This window comes from Dermacentor silvarum, chromosome 1 (genome assembly GCF_013339745.2).
Source record: "Dermacentor silvarum isolate Dsil-2018 chromosome 1, BIME_Dsil_1.4, whole genome shotgun sequence".
Lineage (NCBI taxonomy): Eukaryota > Metazoa > Arthropoda > Arachnida > Ixodida > Ixodidae > Dermacentor > Dermacentor silvarum.
The window spans coordinates 350,207,725-350,232,334 of record NC_051154.1 but is presented as its reverse complement, the minus strand read 5'-3'; the positions used below and the strand labels follow the sequence as shown (position 1 = coordinate 350,232,334).

The following is a 24,610-nucleotide window of genomic DNA, read 5'->3' as shown; positions in this document are numbered from 1 at the left end:
GGGTACTAAGTGAAGGAAATACTAAAGGATGATAGTAGAAGTCATAATCATGAGCAATTCAGCACAAATGACAATGACTAAGCGAAAAGAGATTAACAGTCAAACGCCACTGAAATGGGTTTGTACATAAATGATAGGTTATCAAATGAATGCCATGACATGCGTGTCATGTAGGTCATGAAACAGCCACCTACGTCTTGGTGCTCTCATTGTCGTTCTGTTAACTTGGTCGGCTCCCTGCACTCTGCTTCGCATAACATCGATTCCCACAGGGCGTGGAATCTACCGGTTTTTTTTTTATAAAACCTTCCAATTATTTGCGGCGTGGTCGGAACACGCACAAATACAGCTGCAGGTAGCACCTAGTAGTACTGCTCTAAATGGCGGCGCAGCTGCGACGAAAATATGGCGGCTGAAAAAATGGCAGGCACACCAAAATCCGCAAGGAATCCAAGCGCTATAGCATGGGGCTTCACATTTGACTTTCAATGGCTGTCACGGCCTATACGAGTATATTTCCACACCTATGCTTATGCCTCGTCAAGACAAGAAACTCCTAACGTTACGAGTGGCTTTTGTATCCATTGTGAACAATATGTCCCGTGGTAAAAAATATAAAAAATAAATATCAAAAATAAAATCATCTATCATGCAACAAGAAAAGTTTCAGCAGGACACATAAGCTGGATGAGTATAATTTATCCACCCGTTCGCTACGTTAGTTTCCTTTATCAGTTTAGGATCTCTACCCCTTCTACCTTCCTAACTAGTGTCCTATATCCAACAAAACTAACTAACCAACTAACTAACTAACCAACCATCTACCTACCTACTTACCTACATACCTACCTACCTGACTAACTAACTGACAGACTGACTAAGTAACTAACCATCTAACTAACAAACTAGCTAGCTAACCAACTGACCATCAAACTAACTAGCTTGCTAACCAACCAACTAACATTACTTAGCGTGGCAGTCGTAGCACATGTGTGCGCGCCGGCATATTCCTCCGGCTCCCTCTCCGTTCAAGAACTGTCCTTAGCTCTGTTTATTTCGCGTTTCCACTGCAGTGGACGCATATTTCTATGTACAGCCAGGGGTAAACAGTTTCTTTCTGTCAACAAACACATACCTGTCTGGGTCGAACTTCTCAGGGTCAGTCCAGAACCTAGAGTCGTAATGCATCTTGAGCACAGGAACGCCGATGATGGTGCCCTTGGGAAATCGCATGCCTTTGTATTCGTACTCCTCATCACAGGTTCGCTGCACGAATCTGCATCGCCGACGTTTCAAAAGAGTTAAGCTTTGCCAGAGCATTGACATGAGCGGCAAATATAAAGCGCTAACAGGGCGATTAACAGTTCTATACGGTACCGAGGGACTTCAGGCACTGCCTAATTTGTCTAAATCGTACCTTGGTATATAAAATTTCCGTCAAGCTGAGACCAAGGTAATTTCTTTGTCTATTTTGAATCAATACATGGTTATCGAGGAGCAATCACAAAGTGTTTTCAAGTTTGCCGGTGAAAGCCTTTAACAAATTTCGCGCTTATCTCATCAGGTCTTGGGGCTTAAATAAGATAAACTGTTTTTGATCCAATCATAATAGAAACACTGTGACAAAAAGAAAAACAAAATGTTTAATAATAAAAGAGCTCCATCTTAACAGGGAGAAAAGATAAGGGAACGGTTGCTAATGGACAGGAAATAGTTTAAACGAGAGCACAGCCAAAAGGGGAAAGGGCACATGAGCCAACTACAACTGAGTGTTCGCAGGAAACACCAAAGTTACATGAGCGACACACAAATCCTATGTGCGTACGCCACCTGAAAATTATCTTACCTTACATGCTAGATAAGGTAAGGCGAAAAACACAATCAACACCAGTTCAATATTTACGTAGTTAACAGCTTGACTTCACTATCATGTAATACTACTGAGGAACGGCTGACGCTCAAATTAAGTTCTTGTTGGATATAGAAAGTTTCAGCTGTCTCCCTTGTCCTTTGGTCACGGTTATCTCAAATAACTCGCGTCTCTGACAATTTCGAGGACACTATCACTTTTTGCACTGCAAATGAAGATTAAAACGGGTAAAAGATTTAGAACTGTTGCTGTGCCCGTCCAGCCCAGTGTTCAGGCAGTGACCTGTCTGGCCTTTGTAGGACCTGTCGCACGACAAGGGAATGCGGTGCACAAAATTGCAACTGGCATTATCACATAACGTCACAACTATTATCAACACGAATTACACTTGCAAACCACCTCCTCATATTAATAAGGTGCTTATAGCTGCAGCAGTTTCAACATTACAGATGGCATCAGTTTTTGGTAAAAGTTAGCGGAACAGTGCAGAGGAATGCAATATAAGATTTTTTAGACAACGCTCTTCTGCCGCAATGCAGTGTGGCAAGAGAAGCTACATAGTTACAGCAGTCTTCCTCCAGGAGAAAAGAATATTAAAAAAGGGGAAAAAATGTTAAGCATCTGCGCATGAAGCATAGTACCATTTTTTTAAATTTTAAAACGTGGAAAGTGGCGTCTCGTGCGCTACTCGCAGGCCTTCCTTTTTTTTTTCTTTTTTATTAACCCTTGTGGGCTGACAGGATCCGGTAACTTAGATGGGTTACAGGCTGACTGCTGCCACAGCACGTGGAAAAACATTCTGTACTAGAATGCTCAAACAAAACCGTCTATAATCAGTGGCACCTGGCGCCTGCTCTGGTAAACGCCTCTAGCTTGAAGTACGACAGCCGTCGAGCGAGGGCGCCACGCAGACGCGCATCTTAGGCAGCCTACATGCAACGCCGTTTTAGGGTGGTGACAGCCTTTGTAAGGGTACTTTCCGCCGCCAGCTAAATTGGCGGGTTAAATCTGGGGCACAAAATGGCGAAAGACCAGCCGACAGACCACATTTCCCGCAACCCTTAGTGACGTGAAATTAATTGACTTCTTTTAAAAAACTTTGGCCTCAGCAGCCAGAGACAAATCGCGCGTCTGAGCGCCGTACACGGCCCGTCTACGTTTTAGTTAGACTAGTAAGGACAGTCTTTATTACAGCACACTTCGAAAAGCACCCTTTATATATTATTTACAACTGGAAGGCAACGACAATGCTTAATGCAGTTCACATTATTGGTGTGCGATAATCCTACCACGAGCACACCATCGTGCCTTATAACTTGTTGCTTTATATGTGTCGCACGACGTGCAATAGAAGAGTAAGTTTGATGTGTTAAAATAAAAGGAAAAGGCAACAAGTATATTAAAGATGTATGCAGGTTTCTTGTGCGCAATGGCGCAAAACTAAATTAAAGAAATTTAATAAATCGCGTGCTAACATGAGTACATGAGAGCGTGACAAAAAAAAGGCCGAAAGACTGGGGACCATAATGCCTACCCACCAAATTTGGCGGTAAATAGCGGTCAAAATATTGGTGTTGTCACCACCCTAAAACGGCGTTGCATGTAGGCTCCCTAGCGCATCTTAAAGCCCCTATATACAGGGTGTTTCAGCGAACACTTTCAAAAATCCTTAAAGGTTGCCTGTGGCAGATAGCACAATTCTAGTTCATGAGCTGGTCTACTCGAAGAGGCGGACCTTAGTTGCTCAAGAAATTGAAATGCACAATCGAATAATTAAGAAAAATGCACTAATTAAGTTTTTAACTAATTACCTGATGGCCCATATTGCAATTTACAAGTTGGAGCCGTGGAGTTCGCAAAGCGGATCCACTTGGAACGAATTCTCGGGATGACACCAGTTTCGAGATATTAATTCCCGAACATTGCGGAGAAATGCATTGGCGTTCCAGTTAGTTTCTTAACAAAACGTCGCTTTATGCATTGAAGCACAAAATTAAGTGGAACGCCAATGCATTTCTCCGCAAAGTTCGGGAATTAATATCGCGAAGCTGGTGTCATCCTTAGAATTATTTCCAAGTGGATTCGCCTTGAGAACTCCATGGCTACAATTTGTAAATTGCAATATGGGCCATCAGGTACTTAGTTAAAAACTTAATTAGTGACGTTTTGGTAATTAGTCACTTATACATTTCAATTATTTGTGCAAATTATGTCCGCCTCTTCGAGTAGACCAGCTCAATAACTAGAATTTGGCTATCTGCCACAGGCAACCTTAAATAAATTTTGAAAGTGTTCGCTGAAACACCCTGTATATATAAAGTAGCGCCATGTACTTCCCTCCTCCTCCGTTCCGCTGTCGCGCTCGGCGCGACCAGCGCGATCGAGGCGCGATATCGACAGTGGCGCCGCCTGCGTCGGGCCTGCCGTGGCAGACGACAGCTAACGCGCTACCAGAGGAAATCCGAGGAAAACTTCGATCGCGCCTTGCGGAGAAGTTTTTGAGGCGCGATTTTGCTTCGTCAGTCAGTAACTGGTCTTAATAATGCCGTTTTGGAAGTAGCAACGCGACGATGCGAGACGGCGCAAATATCAAGTGTGCAGCAAGCGTTTGCGCACGCCGGATGGTAAACAAAAAAAGCCTTTTGCCCTCGCCTTGTCGGTTGCGGCCACTTAAGGCGCAGCAGCATGCCATCACAACGAAGTTCTTGTCCCTAACACGTTTGATCCGTTTGTACGTACAGCACTTTCGTCGCACAGGCCCGAGAATGGCAGTCGGAGCGCGCTTGAAAGAAAAAAAATATACAAAAGTGCAACGCGTGCTTCCACGTGACACGGATTGGCCAATGGGGGAGCGGAGGAGGCTGGGGCAACAGGAGGCGGCAAGGAGGAAACGCCGGGTTGAGCGCGGTGGCGGCAAGATCTAAGAATGGCGCTACTTTTTATATGTAGGGGCTTTAGCGCATCTTTAGCGCACCTTTACGGTGCCTCGATGCAACGCTTCTCCGTTGAACGACGGGAGGCGGCGCTAACATCGAGGCACCCATACCAGCGCCGCCGTTGCATCGAGGAACCCTAGGGACCCAGCGCATCTTGCAATCTCAATGCTAGCCGCGCTTGCGGATGCTTTCGAGTGCTCTCCGAGCGGTAGTTTCAAGTTTCACCTCCGAAGAGGTAGTTGTGGGCCCCCATGATGCCAGGAGAGATGGCAGAGCGAAAGCAGCGACGTGCCGCCGCAGAACGCCGCCGTTGACAGAATAGATACAGAACGAGGGCGCACGTTGCGGGAGGTGCGGGAACCGCAACGACACTGATTGGACAACTGCAAAATTAGGGGTGTGCGAATATCCGGAACTTCTAATAACGAATCGAATAGTGCCTTATTTGATGCTGTCTTCGAATCGAATAGTCAGTATTCGTAAGTTAGAATATCTTTCGAATACTTTTGGAATATTTCAGAACGTCAACTGCGCTCAAATAACGATAAAATTGGAGCAAAAGTACGGTAAGCCCCACGGGCATAGTATAGACACAAAACATTAAAACTTGCGTAGTGGAGCAAGCTACGCCCCTTAAAGAGGCACTGAAACACTTTTTATCGAAGTGGAGAAATACATTTGAAGTGAAAATAGGCTATTTCAGAAATACTTTGCCGCAAAAAGTACTTCAACGCGTTCAGCGGAAGCGGAGTCGTTGGCAATAAAACACGGCCTCCGCTGTGCTCCCCTTCCTCCTTCAATGCCTTGCACTGCGAAAGCAATGGCGGAATGGGGCGGGGCCACAACGCTCCGCCTTCGAAATATAACCGCGACGCGCAGTTCAAATTTCATTTTGGATGTTAACGTAGACGCCACTACTTCCGATTTTGGTGCCTACGACGCGGTAAACGTGTAGCCAAACGCGGTTGTCCACAGCGAGACGCAATGCGCCTATAGACAGTGGACTCGTGGCGACACCCCGCGGCAGCCGCGGTGTAGCCGACCGCAGCGACCAACGGCAGCCGCGTATTGGAATGTGCTTTATTACGAAATAGAGCACACAGAAAAGAGTGAGGATCATGGCTTCTGTTGAAACGAGATCATTTGAGAGAAAGGTGACTTCGCGCTCCGCTTGCGAGTTCCACGCACCGCGTACGACAGCAAAACTTAGCTGAGATGTTCACAGCAGCGTGTGCTATCCGCGGACTGTTATTTCACCAAGCCCGAGGGGTGGTTCAGGGCCCCTTTAAACAGCCATACTTTACAGGCTGTCCATCGATCATTCGCACTTAGTGAAGAGCCCTGTGCATGCGAAGAATCTAAGTGTTTGCTCATAATGCTCCATTTCTTTTTATTTTAATAAGCAACGCTTCACAACGTACTATGTAATGACAGAAGCTTGCTAACGTTAAGAATACTAGGATGTGAGCATAGTTTTATATTAATTGTGATAACAGCTGTTCATTATTCGTAAACTATTCAAAAAGTATTCGATATACGATTGTATTCACTTCTGGCACTACTCGATTGATATTCGATTCGGTCTCAAAAATCGTTATTCGCACACCCCTACCAAAAACACAAGAACCGCTTCTATAATAGGTGACATATTCGTTAAAGAAATAAAGAAAATTTAAAATTTGGAAGATATGTATGTTTTATACACCGTCCCATATTCAGTCGTGGGCACTGAAACATCCCGCCAGAGTTCCGCAACAAGACGTTGCAAAATCTTATCACAACAGAGGTGACAACAATAAACCGTTACAAACGTATACCATTAAGTCATCGTATGCCTAAACAAAGTTTTAGCATCGTGACATCATGCGCGCTCACATTGTAATGCTACTGCATTAACACAGATACTCATCCCGATATGTTCTGTGTGAATTTTTATCATCCGTCTTAAGCAATGCGTGCATCCCAGCAGTCTGAAAATCCGCTTACAAGTTGGGAAACAACGTGTAACGATTGCCGCTGAGGGCTGATTGCATCTCCCCGGTTATCTACGACTACTACAACAACAACGACAACGACAACAACCACAACAACAATAACAATAGTGCACGAAGCCCCTCGCTGCACGTTACACATTACACGCTTGTGTTTGCACGTTACAAACACAAACGTAGCTTTGTTCCAGCAGTAGTTAACCGCAATAGACAGTGCTGCACGAGCTTGACTATAAACACGACAGGCATCGAAACGGCGGAAGAACCGGCTATAGCGTTAGCCATAGCACAAACCAACGCATACTATATAATCAGCGACTCGCAAACGGCAGTACGCAACTTCGCGAACGGCCGGATCTCACCTGAGGCGCTCAACATACTCAGAAACGGCAAAACAACCACTTGAGGAAGATAGATGCGTCAAAATCCTATGGATACCCGCTCACACCCCCGACTCAATGGGAGAGGACAACCCTGACGGGGCGTCACACAACGTAGCTCGAGGACTCACTTTCCGGGCTGCGACTAACGCAGACCCCTCGACAGGGCCCTCCGAGGTATGGGAATGGGAAGACAGAATGACCAGGTTCAACGACATCACCAACCATTACAAGATACAAAGATGCACTTATCCACCACCCCATCCACAACTCAATAGATCGCAAGTGGTCCAGTGGCGACAACTACAAAACAAATCATACAAGAGTCCGATGCTAATGTACTCTATTTATCCGGAAATATACACAACAGATAGATGCAAAGTGTGTGGCACCAGAGCCACGCTAGAACACATGCTATGGGAATGCCAGCGACTAATGCACGATAATGAGAGCGAGGCCTCCACCGATAGCCTCCGCGCGCGATGGCAGGCCGCGCTGCTCAGCTTGAACCTGGAAGACCAACTCTGGGCAGTCCAGCGGGCCAAGGAAGCCGCCGGGAGACAAGAACTCTTGGCCGTAACCTCTGCGGGTGCCCCAACCCACTAACTCGCCGGACGCGAAATAACGTTTTTCTCACTCCCTCACGAAACCCCTCGGTGCGGTACCACGTGCTACTGATATGTCATCCGCCGGACGAGCTTTCGTGGTAGCTTCAGCTTTAACATTAAAATGCCCGAGGTTTTGATCCTCAGCCTTATGTCATTCCAGTCCTTTTGATTTAGTACAATGCGTTTAACATCTTTTCGGTTCGTTATAGTTGCTCATGTGCGTCAACCTCTGTCATTAAGGTGTCATCCCCGTATAGGGTATCACAAATGTTGTCTTCACGATTCTGAGCACATGACCCTGATCACCGCCCGGTACAACTGTATTCCGCCGAATTCAGGCTTCCACTCAACAATGGCGATTAAAGTATTCAGGCGTACTTCACACTATCACGTCAACGACGTCGAGATGTTCAACGTTTTTCGTCTTTGGCCGTATAAGATGACGCGACCGCACTTATGACGCGGCGGCAGCGCTATGGTTTATTTCACCCGCAACTTTGTACTTTGAAACTTACATGTAACGTTGCGTGTGTTCTTCATGAGTACTTAACATTACCCCTGCTTTTAGCATCTGAAGCTCTTCATTGCCCTATAGCCACCATTCGTTTCTTAGTCGTCACACAAATTGTCTTTCCGCAATTTCCTTGCAAACTCAATTCCTTTATAAGAGGAACCGGTGGCTAAAGCATCCCTGAGCCTGCATGTACTTTAGTGTGAGTGTGTGTGCGTATGTGTGGGCGTGTGCGCGTGCGTCCATCTGCATATTCATAAAGTACAGTTGTCTGCTTGTGTGCTTCTGTATATGCCCGTCGATAAGCGGCCGAGGTAATAAGTGTCGTAAACACATATAAAATAAATCAAAGCCAGGGCTTCACGAATGCCGCATCAAATACTTTAAATTAAAAATGTCATTTATTTTTGTCATTGCTAGATCATTCTTGACAACTCACGTTGGTTTCGACGGGAATTCAGGGCGCAGGCTCCTTTACCAAGCGTATCACCCCTGAAGAAAGCCGAACGCCAGGCCGGGGTACGCTTGTACCCTTTTGAACCAGTGGGTGCCCGGCGGCGGTGGGAATCGAACCCACAGCCTCCCGCAGCCGAGGCGGGCGTTCTACCACTAGGCAAAATATGACAAACACATTCTTACCCATGAAGCGACGGAAACATTCGAAGGCTCTCTGATATGACCTGACCAAGGTATTCCATTCCGCAGACGTTTTCATAGGTTAGTTCTCCCTGCGCAGAAACCAAAGGTGGTTAGTTCAGTTTTAAGAGGAATAATAATAGGAGAATATGACATTGAAATGATTTTTCCCGACAATATGAAAAAAGAGCAGCCTGAGTAAACACGGCGTCCCACAGGTGTTCGACAGCAAGGCGACAAGATAATAGTAGGATGATTTCTCGCCAAGAGAAAGTGGGGTAATTTTGGCGAGGAGAATACCCGAAGGTGGAGTTCCAACACGGGCCTTGTCTCTGTGGGCGTACTTTTGTTCATGCGCAAAATATTAGTATACCGAGTACAACTTGAGTGATCTTTCTAAACCACTTCAAGAAAGACAGGGGACAAGTTATCATGTTACGCATTTTAATTCCTCTTTTCTCTGTCGTACAAAGCTGCGATCTAATTCGACGGTGGGGTAATAAAGGCACGCGCTCAGTCGGCTTTGTCATTCACTGCATTTATGAATAAAAATGAAAAGAAACAATCGCCGGCATAACAGCGCGCTAAATTATAATGCTGCACTCCGGTATTATCCTCGCGGTCTCGCTGTCGGTGCATATACATGTATAGTCGTTGTATTCTGTCACTCCAGGTGAAAACACGGTGCAAACATCGCCCCGCGTGTTGTTATAACGCCAGCCGAGAAGCTCCTGTGAAACACTAATCGCACTGATGCAAGGAGGGCCCGTTCCTCGACGCAAGAACAACGTGCTGCTGCGCGTTCAGTGCACGCTGCAGCTCAACTCTGGAGGCGCCCAGACGCGACGCTGCTGGAACAGGAGGCCGAGGCTAAGCGACAACGTCGACATAACCCTGCAGTTCAAAAGCGCGAAGCCGACGCACACACATCGTCCCCGTCGTGAGTGTGCCGCAGTACAGGAACGCGCGGCCGACGCAAGGCGACAAGGCCGGCAAGACCCTGTACTTCTGGCCGATGCTGCTCGCGGTGATAGATTTCTTTTTGTCCATGTGCGTCCGCGCGCGTCACGCCACGCGTGTTTGCTTTAGACAGCCCATGTTTGCTATAATTCGTACTGCCACTAAAGCTACGAGCCTTACTCTCTGTAATATTCTAACATGTTGCTATCGCATTCATTCTGTCGCCCTTATGGCGAAATTGTGATTTCTTAAATAAATACATCAGTAAAATTGTCCAACGTTCGGACCTGAACAGTGGACCTCTAGCACAGAATCCAGATACTGTAACCATCACGCCACGGATGCTTAATGTTTCCCAACAACCGCGCGTCTCAGCGGATCGTAGCGTTGACATGTTAAATCCGGCAAATTATTTAAAACTAATGAACGCGTCATCATAGGTCAAAATGTCAGATATCATACTAGATATGCGCTATTAAACTTAAGGTAAAAGTGCACTGCTGTTACACTATTTTTTTTTATGAAAACGTCATTTTATGCATGGAAGCACAAAAGTAACTGGGACGCCAATTTATTTTGTCGCCAACTTCGGGAATGGATATCTCGAAACTGGTATCATCCTTAATATTTCTCCCAAGTGAATACACCTTGCGAACTCACCGACTACAAATAGAAATTTAAAATGCAACACGTCACGTAAAGTAAATCACAAGGAAAGGTAAGTAGTGAATTGTTGGTAATTATTCGATTATAGATTTTGATTTCTCGTGCAAGTAATGTCCGCCTCCTTGCGTTTTCCAACTCAATGACTAGAATTGTGCTATCTGCCAGAAGTGATTTTTAAAATCCTGTAATATCTAAAAAAACAAAAAAAAAACAACAACCGGTATATGTTGTAAGACGCGTTGGAGCAATAGCCGGCTCCCTCAAATTGATGGCCATCGCTGATGGGTCCCGGCACAAACCAACCTTGCGCAACGATGTCTTTGAATATATTTGGGACACGTACTGAACCACATTTGAGCATGATATGCACTACACGGCGGAACATAAATGTACATTCCATCGCAAACGTTATCATATTATCTAATTCGGGAAACAGGTAAATTTCCTCTATAGCGACTTCGCCACGCCACCCGAAATTTAAACGAACAGTGTGACTGTCCTATACACGGGGAAAAAATATTCCCTGCACCTTTAGATTGGCGGGCGGATGCACGGGTTGCAAATGAATTTAGGTTTTTTTTTTCCTGTGCCACGCTCCGAAAACTTTTACAGAAATTCATTAAGTCAGAGTGCTGATGGCTCGGTGAGGGACCCTCGGGAGCTCCGCTTCGAATGCAGGGCAGCAGAAGATTAAAACAAATTAAACTGAGAAACAGTAGTACAAATCATTGACGGTGAAGGAAACCGATCGATTGATGTAAAGGTACAGTGCTTTTTGAGTGCCTGGTTCTACGACACCTTAGAAATTACCCATCCAATAAAAACAACACAAGATTGCTTGCCAAGAAAATGTGGTGTTTTGGACCTGTACCGCTCCAATTAATAGAGAAAACTTACTCGTGGGGACAAGACGATTGGCTTGCGAAAGAACATTTTGCATTTTTGAGCCATTCTGCGTCGGACATTTTCGGTTGGACCGAAGAGAAGGAAAAAATATTTGCAGGAACAAAGTAGCTGGAATGCTGTCTCACATCTTTCGCCAGGACCTGTCGCACTTCTTTCCTCAGGCGGTCCTGTATGTCCTGATGCATAGCCAAAAGGTAGGTGGTGAAGGACAGCGGCGAAGCCACTGCATCGATCCTGCAAAGACGGAGAACAGTATTTTTTCAAAGCGATTAAATCCATTTCGGCGAGGACGATCCAAGAGCTTCCACCGATTGTATTTTTGCAGTTACATTTTAACGTGACAGCGTTAAGGGCCCCGTGTCGCAGAAAATCCGGCGTCCGCGCGCCGGCATCGGTGGCGTAGAAAATCATGCCGAACCGCGGATGATGTTGGCTCTGCGGTGAAACAGGCTCTCCGCCTGGCGCAAGGCATTAGTGAACAAAATTGAATTTCTCAAAGTAAAATCCAGCAGAAAAATCGTAAAGTACGACTTAGCCACTACCTACAGACATGATAGCGTCGGATTGTAATTTGAATGCACGAGAAAACATAATTCTATAACGTGGAAACTCAAACACAAACCCCATTTTCCAGCATTTCTGCCATACCAACAGCGGCGCGCAGAGGCGAAGCCTGACAACCATTCAGGGATATTTCAATGCTATCGCGTTCCACTCTTAAAGGCGAAGCTTAAGCGTCCTGCAACTCGCCAAAAAACAAAAATCTAGGAAGGTCTGCGTCGCCAGAAAAATTAGAATAGTTCTGCGGATAAGATTGGCGCTGTGGGCACAGCCGGCAGTCACCGTTGCACGACAATTTTTAGTGTATATACACGCTCGTCGGCTTTCAGGGGGAAAAGCTTCGCAGCTAGTATAACTTCGGCATTTCTTCTATACTTCATGAAGCAAATGTCCATTCGTCGTCATCATTATCAGCTTATTTTTGTGTCCCCTGCAGGACGAAGGCATCTCCCTGCGATCTCCATTTACCCCTGTCTTGTGCCAGCTGACGGCATCATATGCCTGTGCACTTTCTGATGACAACACACCACCTAACTCTCTGCTTTCCACGTCGGCACTTCCCTTTCCTTGGCATCCTTTTTGCAACTTCGCTAGACTACTAATTTATCTGCCCCTAGCCTACTCAACTCCATTTTTTCCTGTTGATGTCGACTTGAATATTGACTACCCCCTTCGCTCTCGGATCCACACCGCTCTCTTCCTGCCTCTTAACGTTACGCCTGACATTTTTCCTTCCATCGCTCGTTGCGCAATCCTTACCTTGTTCTCAAGCTTCTTTGTTAACCTTCAAGTTTCTACCCCATATATTAGTGTCGGTGGAGTACAATGCTTGTACGATTTTCATTTCAAGAATAGGCGGTAATGTCCCTTGTACGACTGATAATGCGGGTACGTTAAATAAATGAAAGATTTACCTGCTGGTTCTTATACCAAATTTAAATCCTTACAAGCGCTTGAATACTAATCAGGTGCTTCCCCTATCAGTGGACGTCCTTGTACACCTTTGAATTCTAACTCGCCCCAGCTTTCCACCTCGTAAATCTCCTTCGTCATCCCGGACCGAATTCGCAGAGCTTTTGGTTGGTAAGCGTTGTGCGCCAATAGCAGGCGCCGCTATAGCGAATAATATGTACGTCAACATGAACGACTGGCATGTGCTCTTACAAAGAGTTCTAGCGTAATAATCTTTTTGTGAACACAGGCCCTGAGACTAGGTTGAGATTGTGTGTCGGGGTGCGTGGGGCACCCGTGAGATTGCGTGTCGGTCAATTTTGCGCATGTAGCGTTGGAACGAATTAATACAATACAATACAAGTTTATTTCTCTTTGTGGTACGGTTTGAACACAAAGCGCGGACGCCGAACAAAAAGCTGCTTTTTGCAGCTTGAGAAACGCCCTGCGCCCGTAGGTCACACGTCATTCAGACAGATGCATTGTACGCACAAAATGGAGAAACAGCAATACCAACGATTGTTTACGACTATGATTTAAAATTCGCTGAGCCTGACATACTTGCGTCGGTCAAAAACACAAGTAAACTAAATAAAATATAAATCGCATATAATCACTTCTACTGAAACGTACTGGTATCCGTAGGCGAATATTACAACCATTTGTATAAATAAATACAGAAATTACATGTACAACACTGATCAGCTAAACAGGTCAGAGAAATAATTACTAAACATTTTCAAATATATAAAGGTGGTTAATCAGCATGCCCTTTGAAATTTGTTCAACAAAAATGTTATGTGTATTAAAAATATTAAGGTACCTCGGTAAAACATATGATGGAGACTGTTGGCGATATGTAGTGCGACAAAAAGGTTGGCACCATCGGACAGAATTTCAGGTATTGTAAGCAGGTGTGGCACGGTTTAGTTTGAACAAGGACAAGAGTCTGTCATTATTACCCAGAACTGCGGTTTTGTACATGCTCAACAACTTGTAGGGATACAACGCGGTGACTTTGAGGAAATGAAAAGCAGCGAAGTACGGGTTAGTGTGTGTGTACCATGGTACATTCGTGATTAGACGTATTGCTCGTTTTTGAGCAACAAGAATTTTTTGTTCATTTTGTTTTCTCATTTTGTCCCATATCGTAAAACAGTACGAAATAATTGTTAGTATATATGCATTATATATCAAGATCTTAGCCTGTTGAGGAAGTACGTGTCTATGGCGATTTACTATACCGTTTATTTTGTTTATTCTTAACCTTACGCTATTCACATGCGCATCCCAACTAAGCGATTCAGTAAAAACCACGCCTAGGCTTTTTACGGCTGGTACGATCTCAATTTTACTATTCCCTAAAACAAGATCAAAGTTACAGTGACATATTCTGTTTTTCGGTCTAAACAAAATGCCTTTAGTTTTATTTGTATTAATCTTCAAGCAGTCTTTGAGTGCCCGTTGCCGCAAGTATTCCAAAAATTAATTGCCTTTATTAAATACATCTTGTTCAGCTTTACCTGAAATTAACATGGTTAAGTCATCGGCGTATGCTATGATATTTGCTGCAACTGGGGCGACAAATGTATCATTAATGTAAAGAAGGAACAGTAGAGGCCCTAAAATGCTTCCTTGTGGTACACCGTATCGGATGGCTGCTAGTCTGGAAAATGCACGATTATGAACAACCATCTGTCTTCGGTTTTTCAGGCAGGACTCCAGTAATCTTAGGCTATTCCTGTTATTGACTATGTTGGGTGCAGAGGAGACACCACGAAGAAGAAGACACACATCAACAGAGCGCTACACTGTGGCTCTGAATACTCCTCCCCTCTCCCCTTCCTATTACACATAATAGGCCTTCGAGCCATCCCTCAATAAACACATTTTATCATCATCGTGCAAATGTTCGGTAGTAGTGCTTCCCGGCTATCCATCTCCTTCTTTGTGATGTCTCCTTCGCGCCCAACGTGTTTATTTCTATAGATCACCAAATATAGTTCGACGCCACGACGTTTTAACGCTAAACAAATTGGTGTTGATGCGAGTATTTCGGCTTTTGTGTTACGCTTATACAAACGACTTACAGACTTACACGCGATAAGAGGACACACGCGCGACTGAACTTTTGAAATTTGTACTTTTGAAAATTCCCTGCCGAGCGCATGCCGCTGACTTCGATATAGGAGGACATCAACCGATATTGTTAGAGCGGGTGGATGAATTTGGCGCTCAGGTTCACTGATCCGAAACTGGACACGTACGGGCTTTCCGGTGGTTTGCCAAAGGTTAAGTTGCTTTCAGATATAATGCACTAACGCCATCACATAAGATTACCGTTATTTACCGATCATCGAGCAACGGTTTGGCCGTGTCATCATTCGAATTTATAACGATAACGTTTGCAAGAATAATTCGCTCCCATGACATAACTGCACATTTGGGCAACATATAGGTAACAAAACACCTAAAATATAAAACGGTCTAAAAAGCACAACTAGCCATGGAAGCGGAATGCTAGCGTCACAACGCTTTTAATTTTTCTTTTGGGAGGGGAGCATTCCCCTCTTCCCCTACTTTTTTTTTCTCAGCGATGCATGTTTTGCAATGGGAGCTTCGGCTGTCGTAGGTTACGTATAAAGTCATGTTGCGCGCAGCCATGGAAGCCAAGTATGGTGTATTGGTACGGGCCGATAGGATAGCATGAGTGCGTACTTACCTTCAATATAGGTAAATAAAAGAGAAGCTTGAAAACTTGACATTGTGCCATCTGCGGCACCAAATTCTACAGCTAGCTGCCCGCTGACGTCACAACGTCGCTGTGAACTGTTCTTAGAAGTACAGGTCTTCGGTTGGTAGAAACTTTAGGCTAGCTCGTGCAATCGTGCTTTAAGCACTTAATAATACGGCTTCGCCAAGCTTTAGCCCGTGTTGGCTTGCAGCAAATGAATAAATAAATAAATCATATTCCTTACCAAACATAGTCGACTTTGCAGCATTAGTGTTAAATGAACAGGGAAGCTATCAAAATTTGCTGCCTACGGGAATCATTCCGCTGTGACGCAACGTACGTTTTTGGCGCTATTTCGTTCCCGCGACCCGCGCTACTAATGTGATCTGTCGATGTTGATGATGATTTATTGACATCCCCTTTGAAAAGGGGCGGTGACAGTCACCTAGCCTGCTTGGTTATTGAGGTATGCTATAAATGTTTTTCATTCTAGCATTTTGTATTCATTTCCTTAATCTTCTATTCTTTTCCTTAAAGCTTCTATGTCTACCTTATATCGCTACATGTATACCGGTCATGGATTCAGTCTTACCAATATTTTCCCTGCTTTTCTTTAACCATTGCCCTAAATTTATCCTGCTTATCTCGAGTGCTTACCGGTTGATGCTTCCGTCCCCTTTAAATCCAAGCGCTTCTGCAAAGTGTACGTTATACCTACGGGTCGCGGCGGGTATGCCTTCGCATTCCACTAGGATGTGCTGAGTGTTCTTCATAATTTCACCTGCATATCATGTACAACCGCCCTATAGCTAAGTTCTCTCGCAAAGTTTCACCCGGATCCCACTTCTAACTATCGCGCACTGGGCGTGGACGCTCGCGCTGCGCACACTGTTTGGGAACGCACTTTCATTGGTTTCTACTTTCTGCGCGCTTACGTACCACTGATCCACTGATTTTATAGCTCTCACACAAGGTGCTTCGGAGGATCGTCGCTGACGCGCAGGTTGGCACGTGAACCAAGCAAGGCCGTTCTCGCAACACGTAAGTGAATCAGTGCCACGGTTGCCTAACAGTACTTTTGTTCACTGTGCGCCTCCTAATTTGTATTAACCTATATACGTCATGGGACAGTGCACTGAAATTGCCGAACCATCCTTGGCTTACATTGTGGAGGTTCGTCTATATCATGACTTCCCCTGCAAAATACATAACAAGATTGCTTTTTTTTTCATTTTGCTCAGGCACTACGCTTGAGCACGTGTCAAATATGCATGACATAACGCCTAGCATGGCGCCTCAGTGCAGCAATGGGCCTTCTGCCCACTGGCATAGCCAATCAGCTGGCACTGAAAGCGATATAACTGAAAGTTCATCGATATAAAGTAAGACTACAGAGGCAGTCGGCATTAGTGAAGAAACAACCTACACCAGAATCTGATAGACCACCAGCCTTCATAACAAAATATTATAATGCCCTCCCAAACATAAACATCCTACGAAAATACCACCAAATATTATCAAGTAACGAGCGTCCGAGAAAAGCGTTCCCGGATGTACCAAGGGTTACCTATCGCTGCAACAGAAACTTTAAGTACATGTTAGTGCATGCAAAAGTCAGCCATCATCATTCCCCCGTAATAAAAGCATGCTCTCGCCCCAGGTGCAAAACCTGCAGGCACCTTAAAAGGGACCTTAAAATTAAAAAAAAACCGCAGATAGCTATACACAGGAAGTAAAAACTAGCTTTACTTGCACTAGTTCCAATCTAAATTATATGCTTGAGTGTTTCTTCTGCAAGAAACAACATATCGGCGAAACAGGTCAATCAATGAGCGTCAGGTTAAACGGACATCGCGCGGACACAGTTAAAAAGCTTCCCAAAGCCGTCGCCGAGCATTTCAACCAACCAGGTCATAACTTTGATGAACTTAAACTCTACATACTACAGTCAAATTTCCGTTGTGCGCGAGACAGAAAATATAGAGAATCGTACCTCATCCATAAGTTTCAGACATTGCAGCCAATAGGCATGAATGTTTCAAAGGGAGCTTTAGAATCTATGCGTTATGCTAAACTTCAAACTATAGGCAACAACACTTAGTTATTTTTCATTCAGTTGCTTAGTTTTTTTTTTATATTGGGTTGTCAATAACAGTCCAACCTCCCTTTCCTTTCATTCATTCCTTTTCTTCTTTTATTTATATGTTTTTCCTTTTTTTTTCTTTTTCCACGAGCACCATTCTTCTGCCGCTACTTTTATTCTCTCTGTCAGAGACAGGATAGTTCAGTGACCTCCAGCCGAGCAGATACCGCCCCCCCCCCCCCCACCCTTCCCGTCGTCCAGGCCCCTTCCACGAAAAGAGGTACCTACAATGACACGTAAACCGGCTAACACACGGCGCTGCCTCAAATTCCTCCACCGACTATCAGTAGGGCATTATCTTTCTTTTCAATTCTACACCCTCGCTCGTTATCTCGCCCACCCGCTTTACCCTCTCTCTCCTTTAGAAGAACCGTACCTATATATACTGTGGCGAGGAGAGCATATGTCACCCGCCGTGGTTGCTCAGTGGCTATGGCGTTGGGCTGCTGAGCACGAGGTCGCGGGATCCAATCCCGGCCACGGCGGCCGCATTTCGAAGGGGGCGAAATGCGAAAGCACCCGTGTGCTTAGATTTAGGTGCACGTTGAAGAACCTCAGGTGGCCAAATTTCCGGAGTCCCCTACTACGGCGTGCCTCATAATCAGATCATGGTTTTGGCACGTAAACCCCATAATTTTTTAGAGCATATGTCGCCTTGAAAAAGACAAGTCCACTAGTCGGAACATTGGCTCCTGCTCTCACCTTGTTCTTGTGTTGCTCAACCCCCGGACTTGTCACCCATAGGCAAAAAATGAATGCAGCAGTCGTACAGCCTAACAGAAGCGCAGAGGTGACTATATCAGAAGCCAGGAAGATAGTACTCACGCAGATATTATAAATAGAGTACCATTCGACAGAGTCCGTGTGTAGCAGGTTGGGTGGACCTTTTTTTGGTGAGCTGCAAGAGGAAATATAATGAAATGGTACATGACTATAACGTGTTAACTGATTTCCGAACAAACCGCAACGCGATAAAGATGATGAAAAATTGCGTGGCCGTTTTTCTGCTTAATGTAGTCAGGAAGTTGCCGAACTTTCTATGTTACATGTTCAGCGTTTTCACAAAAAGATAAAAAAATGTGCGGGAAATCTCTTATAGCAAGAGACAGATGAACGACCGCATGTTGCAGTGTGAACTACATGTTATCGTAGAATTCGTGCCATAGAACTTCTTTACCCTACGTTCAAGCGGGCGATTGTGGCTTTGTAATGCCAAGGATGCGACAACACCAACACGCTGGTGATAATTTGTTTTTTATCAAGGACGAGTGCGTGGCTTAAAGGACATCTGGCGGAAGATACAAAATGTCCAAATATCTTATTTCACATTGTGCACGTAACAACAAAAAGGATGTGCTCCAGCCTGAATGCCCAAGAATTAAGTGTAAAGGAGATGTAAGAATCAAACTGGTCTCAAGGAGTCTGGCTGTCCAACGGAAAAAAAAATATTTAGGGCCTGAATGGCCTACAGAGAAAAACGATCCAACTAGGCCTTGTGATTCAGTGAGTTTGTGACCAATGAGAAAAGATATATTCGATCCTGAACCTCCGAAGTGTCCGCGTTTAAGTATAAACAAAATATGCTACCGCGCTCTACCACCCAACATGTACGCGTGACCAAATAGACGAAGCATGCACTCGAGCCTGACTGTTGAACGGGACAAAATATCTAGTTGACATGAGTCTCGGCGTCCAATAGTCCGCATGATTAACCAGACGAAATATTCCAACTTGTTGTGAAGGGCCCCTTAACGACTCCGAGTTGGAAGGGGAGCGAAGGCTTTTCTCTCTTGCCTTAGCTATACCCTCCCCACGAGTGCCCTCTCATCTTTGCCACGGTACTTCTCCAGAAGACACATAGGCCCTACATTACTGCGGAACGTCACGTTGGTGCTCTTGCTCGAAAACACCAGCAAGTTTCTCTTATCGAGACTCCATGCTTCTGCCACAGGCGCAATAAAACACGCTACACTAGGTGAAGCCAGCGCATGACAGGCAAATCGAGACGACGAATAAAGAACGTGGACTAGCAATTGTATAGGAACGGATGTCTCTCGTGTACGGACCAGTCGACAGCTTTCACCTTGGTGACGTTGCGTTCATGACCCTATTGGTGGCATGTGTGTGAAGGAGAGCATTGTTCACCGAAATAATGCTAACATTGTACATTTACGGTAACTATAAAAAGAGCAAAAAGGGATATCAACGGCACTGTATCTTGTTTCCAAATACAGTGGTTCAGTATATAGAGGCACTCTCGCCCTGTTATATTATGTGCGTGGTGACAGTGAAAAAAAAAGCGCATGCTAATGAATCATCGACCGACCTATTCAATATTGAAAAGTAAAACTTACTATCTTGCTTCCCGTCGGGCTGGTGATTGATCCGCGGACTATCCTCCGATTCCGCATTCAGTAGAGTTTGGAGGAGGTCGTTCTTGTTGGCCTGGAGAAATGAAGCATGTTTACGCACCAGAAGCATTTCGGATAGCTCTTAGGTGCAAAAAGTCCACGCGCTATGTCGCCAAAAGAAGGGAATGAGAAGTCATCACTGTGGGTACAGCGCGAAGTAAACAGGACTGACATAAGTAGACACACACAGTGCTATGCCTCCCGCAAAGGAAATGACTCCCAAGCCTGCCGTTAGGAGAACAAACCACAAAACTTCCCATGGCATGTCATATATAGGCCGATCATTATTCGTAGGAAATTCAGCTCTTTTGTTGATAAGGCTATCGACGGGTGTTCACACGGGTATCGCCCAACTGTGCAAACTTCTCCGCTTCAATTATTTCACGTGTATAAGCGCTCCCTGCGCTTGCTCACTACAGTGAACTTATTAAACCAGGGGCAGCGATTGCACGACCTACAGTGGACAGGTAGTCCTTCAAGTGCGCGTTTGACATTCTATAGTCACGCTCCCTCAATCTAGCGAAGTGCTTTTAACCCGTGTGCTGTACGGTGGACAAACCGAACTGAAACATGGGTATACGTCGTGATCAACCTCGGCGCTTACTCGTTTAAACATCATCGAGTGCCACGAACACCGAGATGACAGGAAGAAAGCGCAATAGCAAGAAGTTTTCCGCTGAACGGCGACAATACAATAGTGCCGTCGCTTTCGCAGGTGAGTCCTCACGGGGAATGAGTAGAACCATGTCGCTGGCGAGTTTCTCGAGGCATTAGGGCGTCCCACCCCACAACCAACAACCGATTTTCGACGTGTCCTGAAGCTTCGGACGCCAAGCACATGTTACGGGTGTTTCTTATTTCCTTCCGAAAACGTAAATCAAGCAGAGAAGCATGAGCAGCGACGCAGAAATCTACGGCGCACGGCTGCCTTCTTCAAGACCGCCACCAGTGGAGCGTACGTCGGCGCGCTCTACGCGCATAGTCCCAGTATGCATGCACATATTCTGCGCAGCGGTATATGACCGGCAGGTAAACGAGGGGGAATAAAAAAAAAACGGTTTATGCTAGGGCAGCGACGGATAATATTTAGAACTTTGCTTTATTCTGTTGCCTGATGACCGATGACGGGCTACTTTTCGAGAAAGCCTGCTAGCTGCTACGCAACTGGTAAGACAATGCGGGAGCTTGTATTGGCTGAGACTTGATCAACTTCAATGGTCCTCGGTTTATTTCACACGCGGAGGTATAAATGTAAGCGCCAAATGACTCTTTAGGGAGGTTGTAAGTCTCCCTCTGCATGACCTGTCCCATGCAAGGCTGGACAAAGATATATACATTGCTAACGGATCATGATAAAGAGACAAGATACTGAGCCAACAAGTATTCGAAATACAAGATATTGGCAAACTAATTTCATCCGATACGATACTTGCCATTTGTATCTGAAGATACTTCAATAAATTAATTTCTCATTATAGTGTTATATAGGGCCGTGGCAAGTTTGCACCTGCTTACTTGCAAGTCTCTTATCACCTGCCGGCACACCGCGTTAATTTTAAGTTTCCACTACGAATAGCGCGTAAAAAAATTTTGCGGCATTCTAACTAAGTATTACGTCACTATTCCACAAAGTCAGCGCAACATCAGCGCAGCTAAGCTGCGCGATCAGCGATCTTGCCATGCCAACCTTACATTTGGTACAATGCATTGTTGTATTACCCAATAATAAATTCGGTAAGCGCGTTATTTTTCTACGTGGTCGTTTGTATGTGTTCGTAACAGTCCCAAGCACTGAACAAGTTGCGATAGTTCTACGTACGCAACAATGCTATAATATACAATACGTCGCGCTACGTGTTTTTTGTTCCTATGCGTCAGTGAACGGCAGCGAGTGTACCGTAGGATATCACTTACTTAAAGAAGTAGAAGCACCATAAAGTTGAAAGAATCAACTTGGTGAAATATACCACTCCTCCTTCAAATGAGATGCCAATATATTCATTATTAACATCATAACAACGGCATACTGCGTTTGAACGAGAAGACGGGGAACTGAGGGTCCCGAGTTTTGTTAGCCACAATCATATGAAGCCAACAAGTATTAAAACCAAGGAAAGTCTATCTGATAATGTCCAAATGCGCATAATTTTAAGTGAACCCTCAAGTTCGACGTGGAGCAGTACACGCCACTGATGATAGTCTTGGAAAATGCGCATATTTATTTCATGTGCTTTCTACCCGTTAGACGAAGAAATGATAAGTATTGTAACAGCAGAACATGCTTTATTTAGGAGAGTAAAGGAGTTGCAGGGGCCAGTTAAAGACGCCTGACATCTGCTAAGGGTCATATTAAAAAAAACACACACACTACGGTGAGGGGACCCGTCATAATAGTCTATACAACATTTTGACGGGTCTCTTCACCCAGTGGTTGGTAAATTGAGGGGGCCCCTTTTTATTCTGTCGCATGTTATGGGCACAGATTTTTGCTAATTAGCGGAAGGGGGGCGCCTTACTGGGTCGCACAATAACAAAGCGTCATTATTCATTGATCTGCGGCCGCTGAAGCGGCATCTATAGCTAAGCCCCCCTGTTCCTGGTCTACACAAAGGTCGCTTCGCTCCCTTGGCTGGAGCCCTTCGTGTCAGGGGTGGTGGTGAAGCGTAGGCAAAAAAGAACAGGTACGGCAGAATTCAAACGAGAAGAAGGATACCGCAACCTTAAATCATGAGCCCAACGCTATTTCTTGGCGCCACGAAACAAGACGGAACGATTTGCTATTACACTAGTTCTGGATCAGATGCTGTTACCTGTCAATATAGTATTACGAATATAATGAAGGGTCTCATCACTATAGCCATTTCCTAACAAAAAAATACATGCTAATTGTCCTTTCGTATTTTGCATTCTCATGAAAGGGAGTTGAAAAACATAAATGTTGGAAACTTTTGAAAAGCATTGACTCAGAGTGGTGAAAGTGCAAATGTGTCACAGAACTAACTAGTAAATATCACTTTCACGGTCGTGTGGACAATGGCAGAGGAAAGAAAGGCTGGTAAACAAAGTTGGAGGAATAACATAGGGGACGGGGATGATAGAGAGGAAACCAACTATGGAACTATATATTGAACAGCAAAGAATGAAATCAAAGTGGGGCAGTCATGGACACTTTAAAGCTCTGAGCACCACAGTTCGAACCTATATGAGGGTATTTGATTCTCTGAACGTGGCGTTATATAGAGGAAAATTTGCTGATGGCTATTCGTCTACAGCGCACGGAAATAGCGCGAGAACTACTCAGCATGCTTTGTTATCATGTCAATAGTACCCATATAGAGGTAAAAAATGGGCTAGTTCGTTGTCGAAAGCCGTGAGTATTAAAATACGTCGAGAAAGGTAAACAAACCTGCGTTTGAAATAGTAAAAAAAAGAAAGGAAGAAAAACGGGTGGAGTGATCGAGCAGAGTGAAAGTGGGCTCCGTTTGCATACATCTTCTCACGCTGTCCGCTAATTGTGGCAGCAGCCATGTTGGACGACGAGGAAGACGACGCTGCTTGTCCGCTGGCCGCTTCGCTCCTGCCCATTTTCAGCGCAAGGTCAGGTTTTTCTTCCTTCTGGCACACACCGTTTGTTGGCCGTCTTCCGCGACCGTCTCCTGCTCCCGGACAGGCCAGAATTTCAGCCTGGGAGGCCTTAACCTTGCCTAAATCTCCCTTTTTGCGGCGGGCCCTTGGCCGCCCAACTGGCTGATGGGCCGTACCCACTAGCGGGGCATGGCGGATGTTCGGCCTACGGCTGCTGGGCTGCCGCCGCGGGATGGCCTCCTTCCGGCGGACGCCTCGCCACGCTCGAACGACTCTGTGTTTTCGTCGGATGGAGACCACGTGTTGGCCGCCGTGGGTGCTGGGCTCGGTCCCGGGGGCGTGCCTGCTGATGCTGCTGCTGATCGTGGGGAACGGCCTGGTGGTGTCGGCTTGCCCTCCTCTTCCGCTCGTAGCATGGTGGATGAGGCTTTGTCCGCGTCGTTCCACCGCGCTGTGGAATGCGAAAAGCTGATAACGGACATTCTGTTCGACACGAACTGTAAAGTGACAAACAGCCACCGTTCCCAGATCCTCGGTCATCTTCGTCAGCTTGTGCAGGAATGTGCGGACATGCGGGCTGTGGCGGCGCGCCAGTGTGGCAGGGCGGATGAGCTCCGGGACCAGCTGGCACAGGCTCGCCTGGCTGCCCCTACGGTCCTCCAACCTGCGGCCTCTTCAGGCCCGGCGGACTTGACGTATGCTGCAGTCGCCCGTGGCGGTCTTCGTCCTGCATGTCCGCCTGGGCCTGGTGCTGCCGCTGG

The 24,610-nt window shown here is 45.6% G+C and overlaps 1 protein-coding gene across 1 annotated transcript in view; it reads right to left on the bottom strand.

Moving 5' to 3' along the window:
• The window catches only part of LOC119444681 (cytochrome P450 3A19), a 29,611-nt gene extending 5,762 nt beyond the window's left edge, over positions 1-23,849 (bottom strand). Inside the window, exons 1-7 of the mRNA XM_049662641.1 lie at positions 23,755-23,849; positions 20,992-21,079; positions 20,208-20,298; positions 18,679-18,751; positions 11,590-11,698; positions 8,936-9,024; positions 1,136-1,276 (exon numbers count right to left, since the gene is read on the bottom strand). Of these exons, the coding sequence (XP_049518598.1) occupies positions 1,136-1,276; positions 8,936-9,024; positions 11,590-11,698; positions 18,679-18,751; positions 20,208-20,298; positions 20,992-21,079; positions 23,755-23,849 (686 nt within the window). The remainder of the gene's footprint in view (positions 1-1,135; positions 1,277-8,935; positions 9,025-11,589; positions 11,699-18,678; positions 18,752-20,207; positions 20,299-20,991; positions 21,080-23,754) is intronic.
• Between the last annotated feature and the right edge of the window lie 761 nt (positions 23,850-24,610).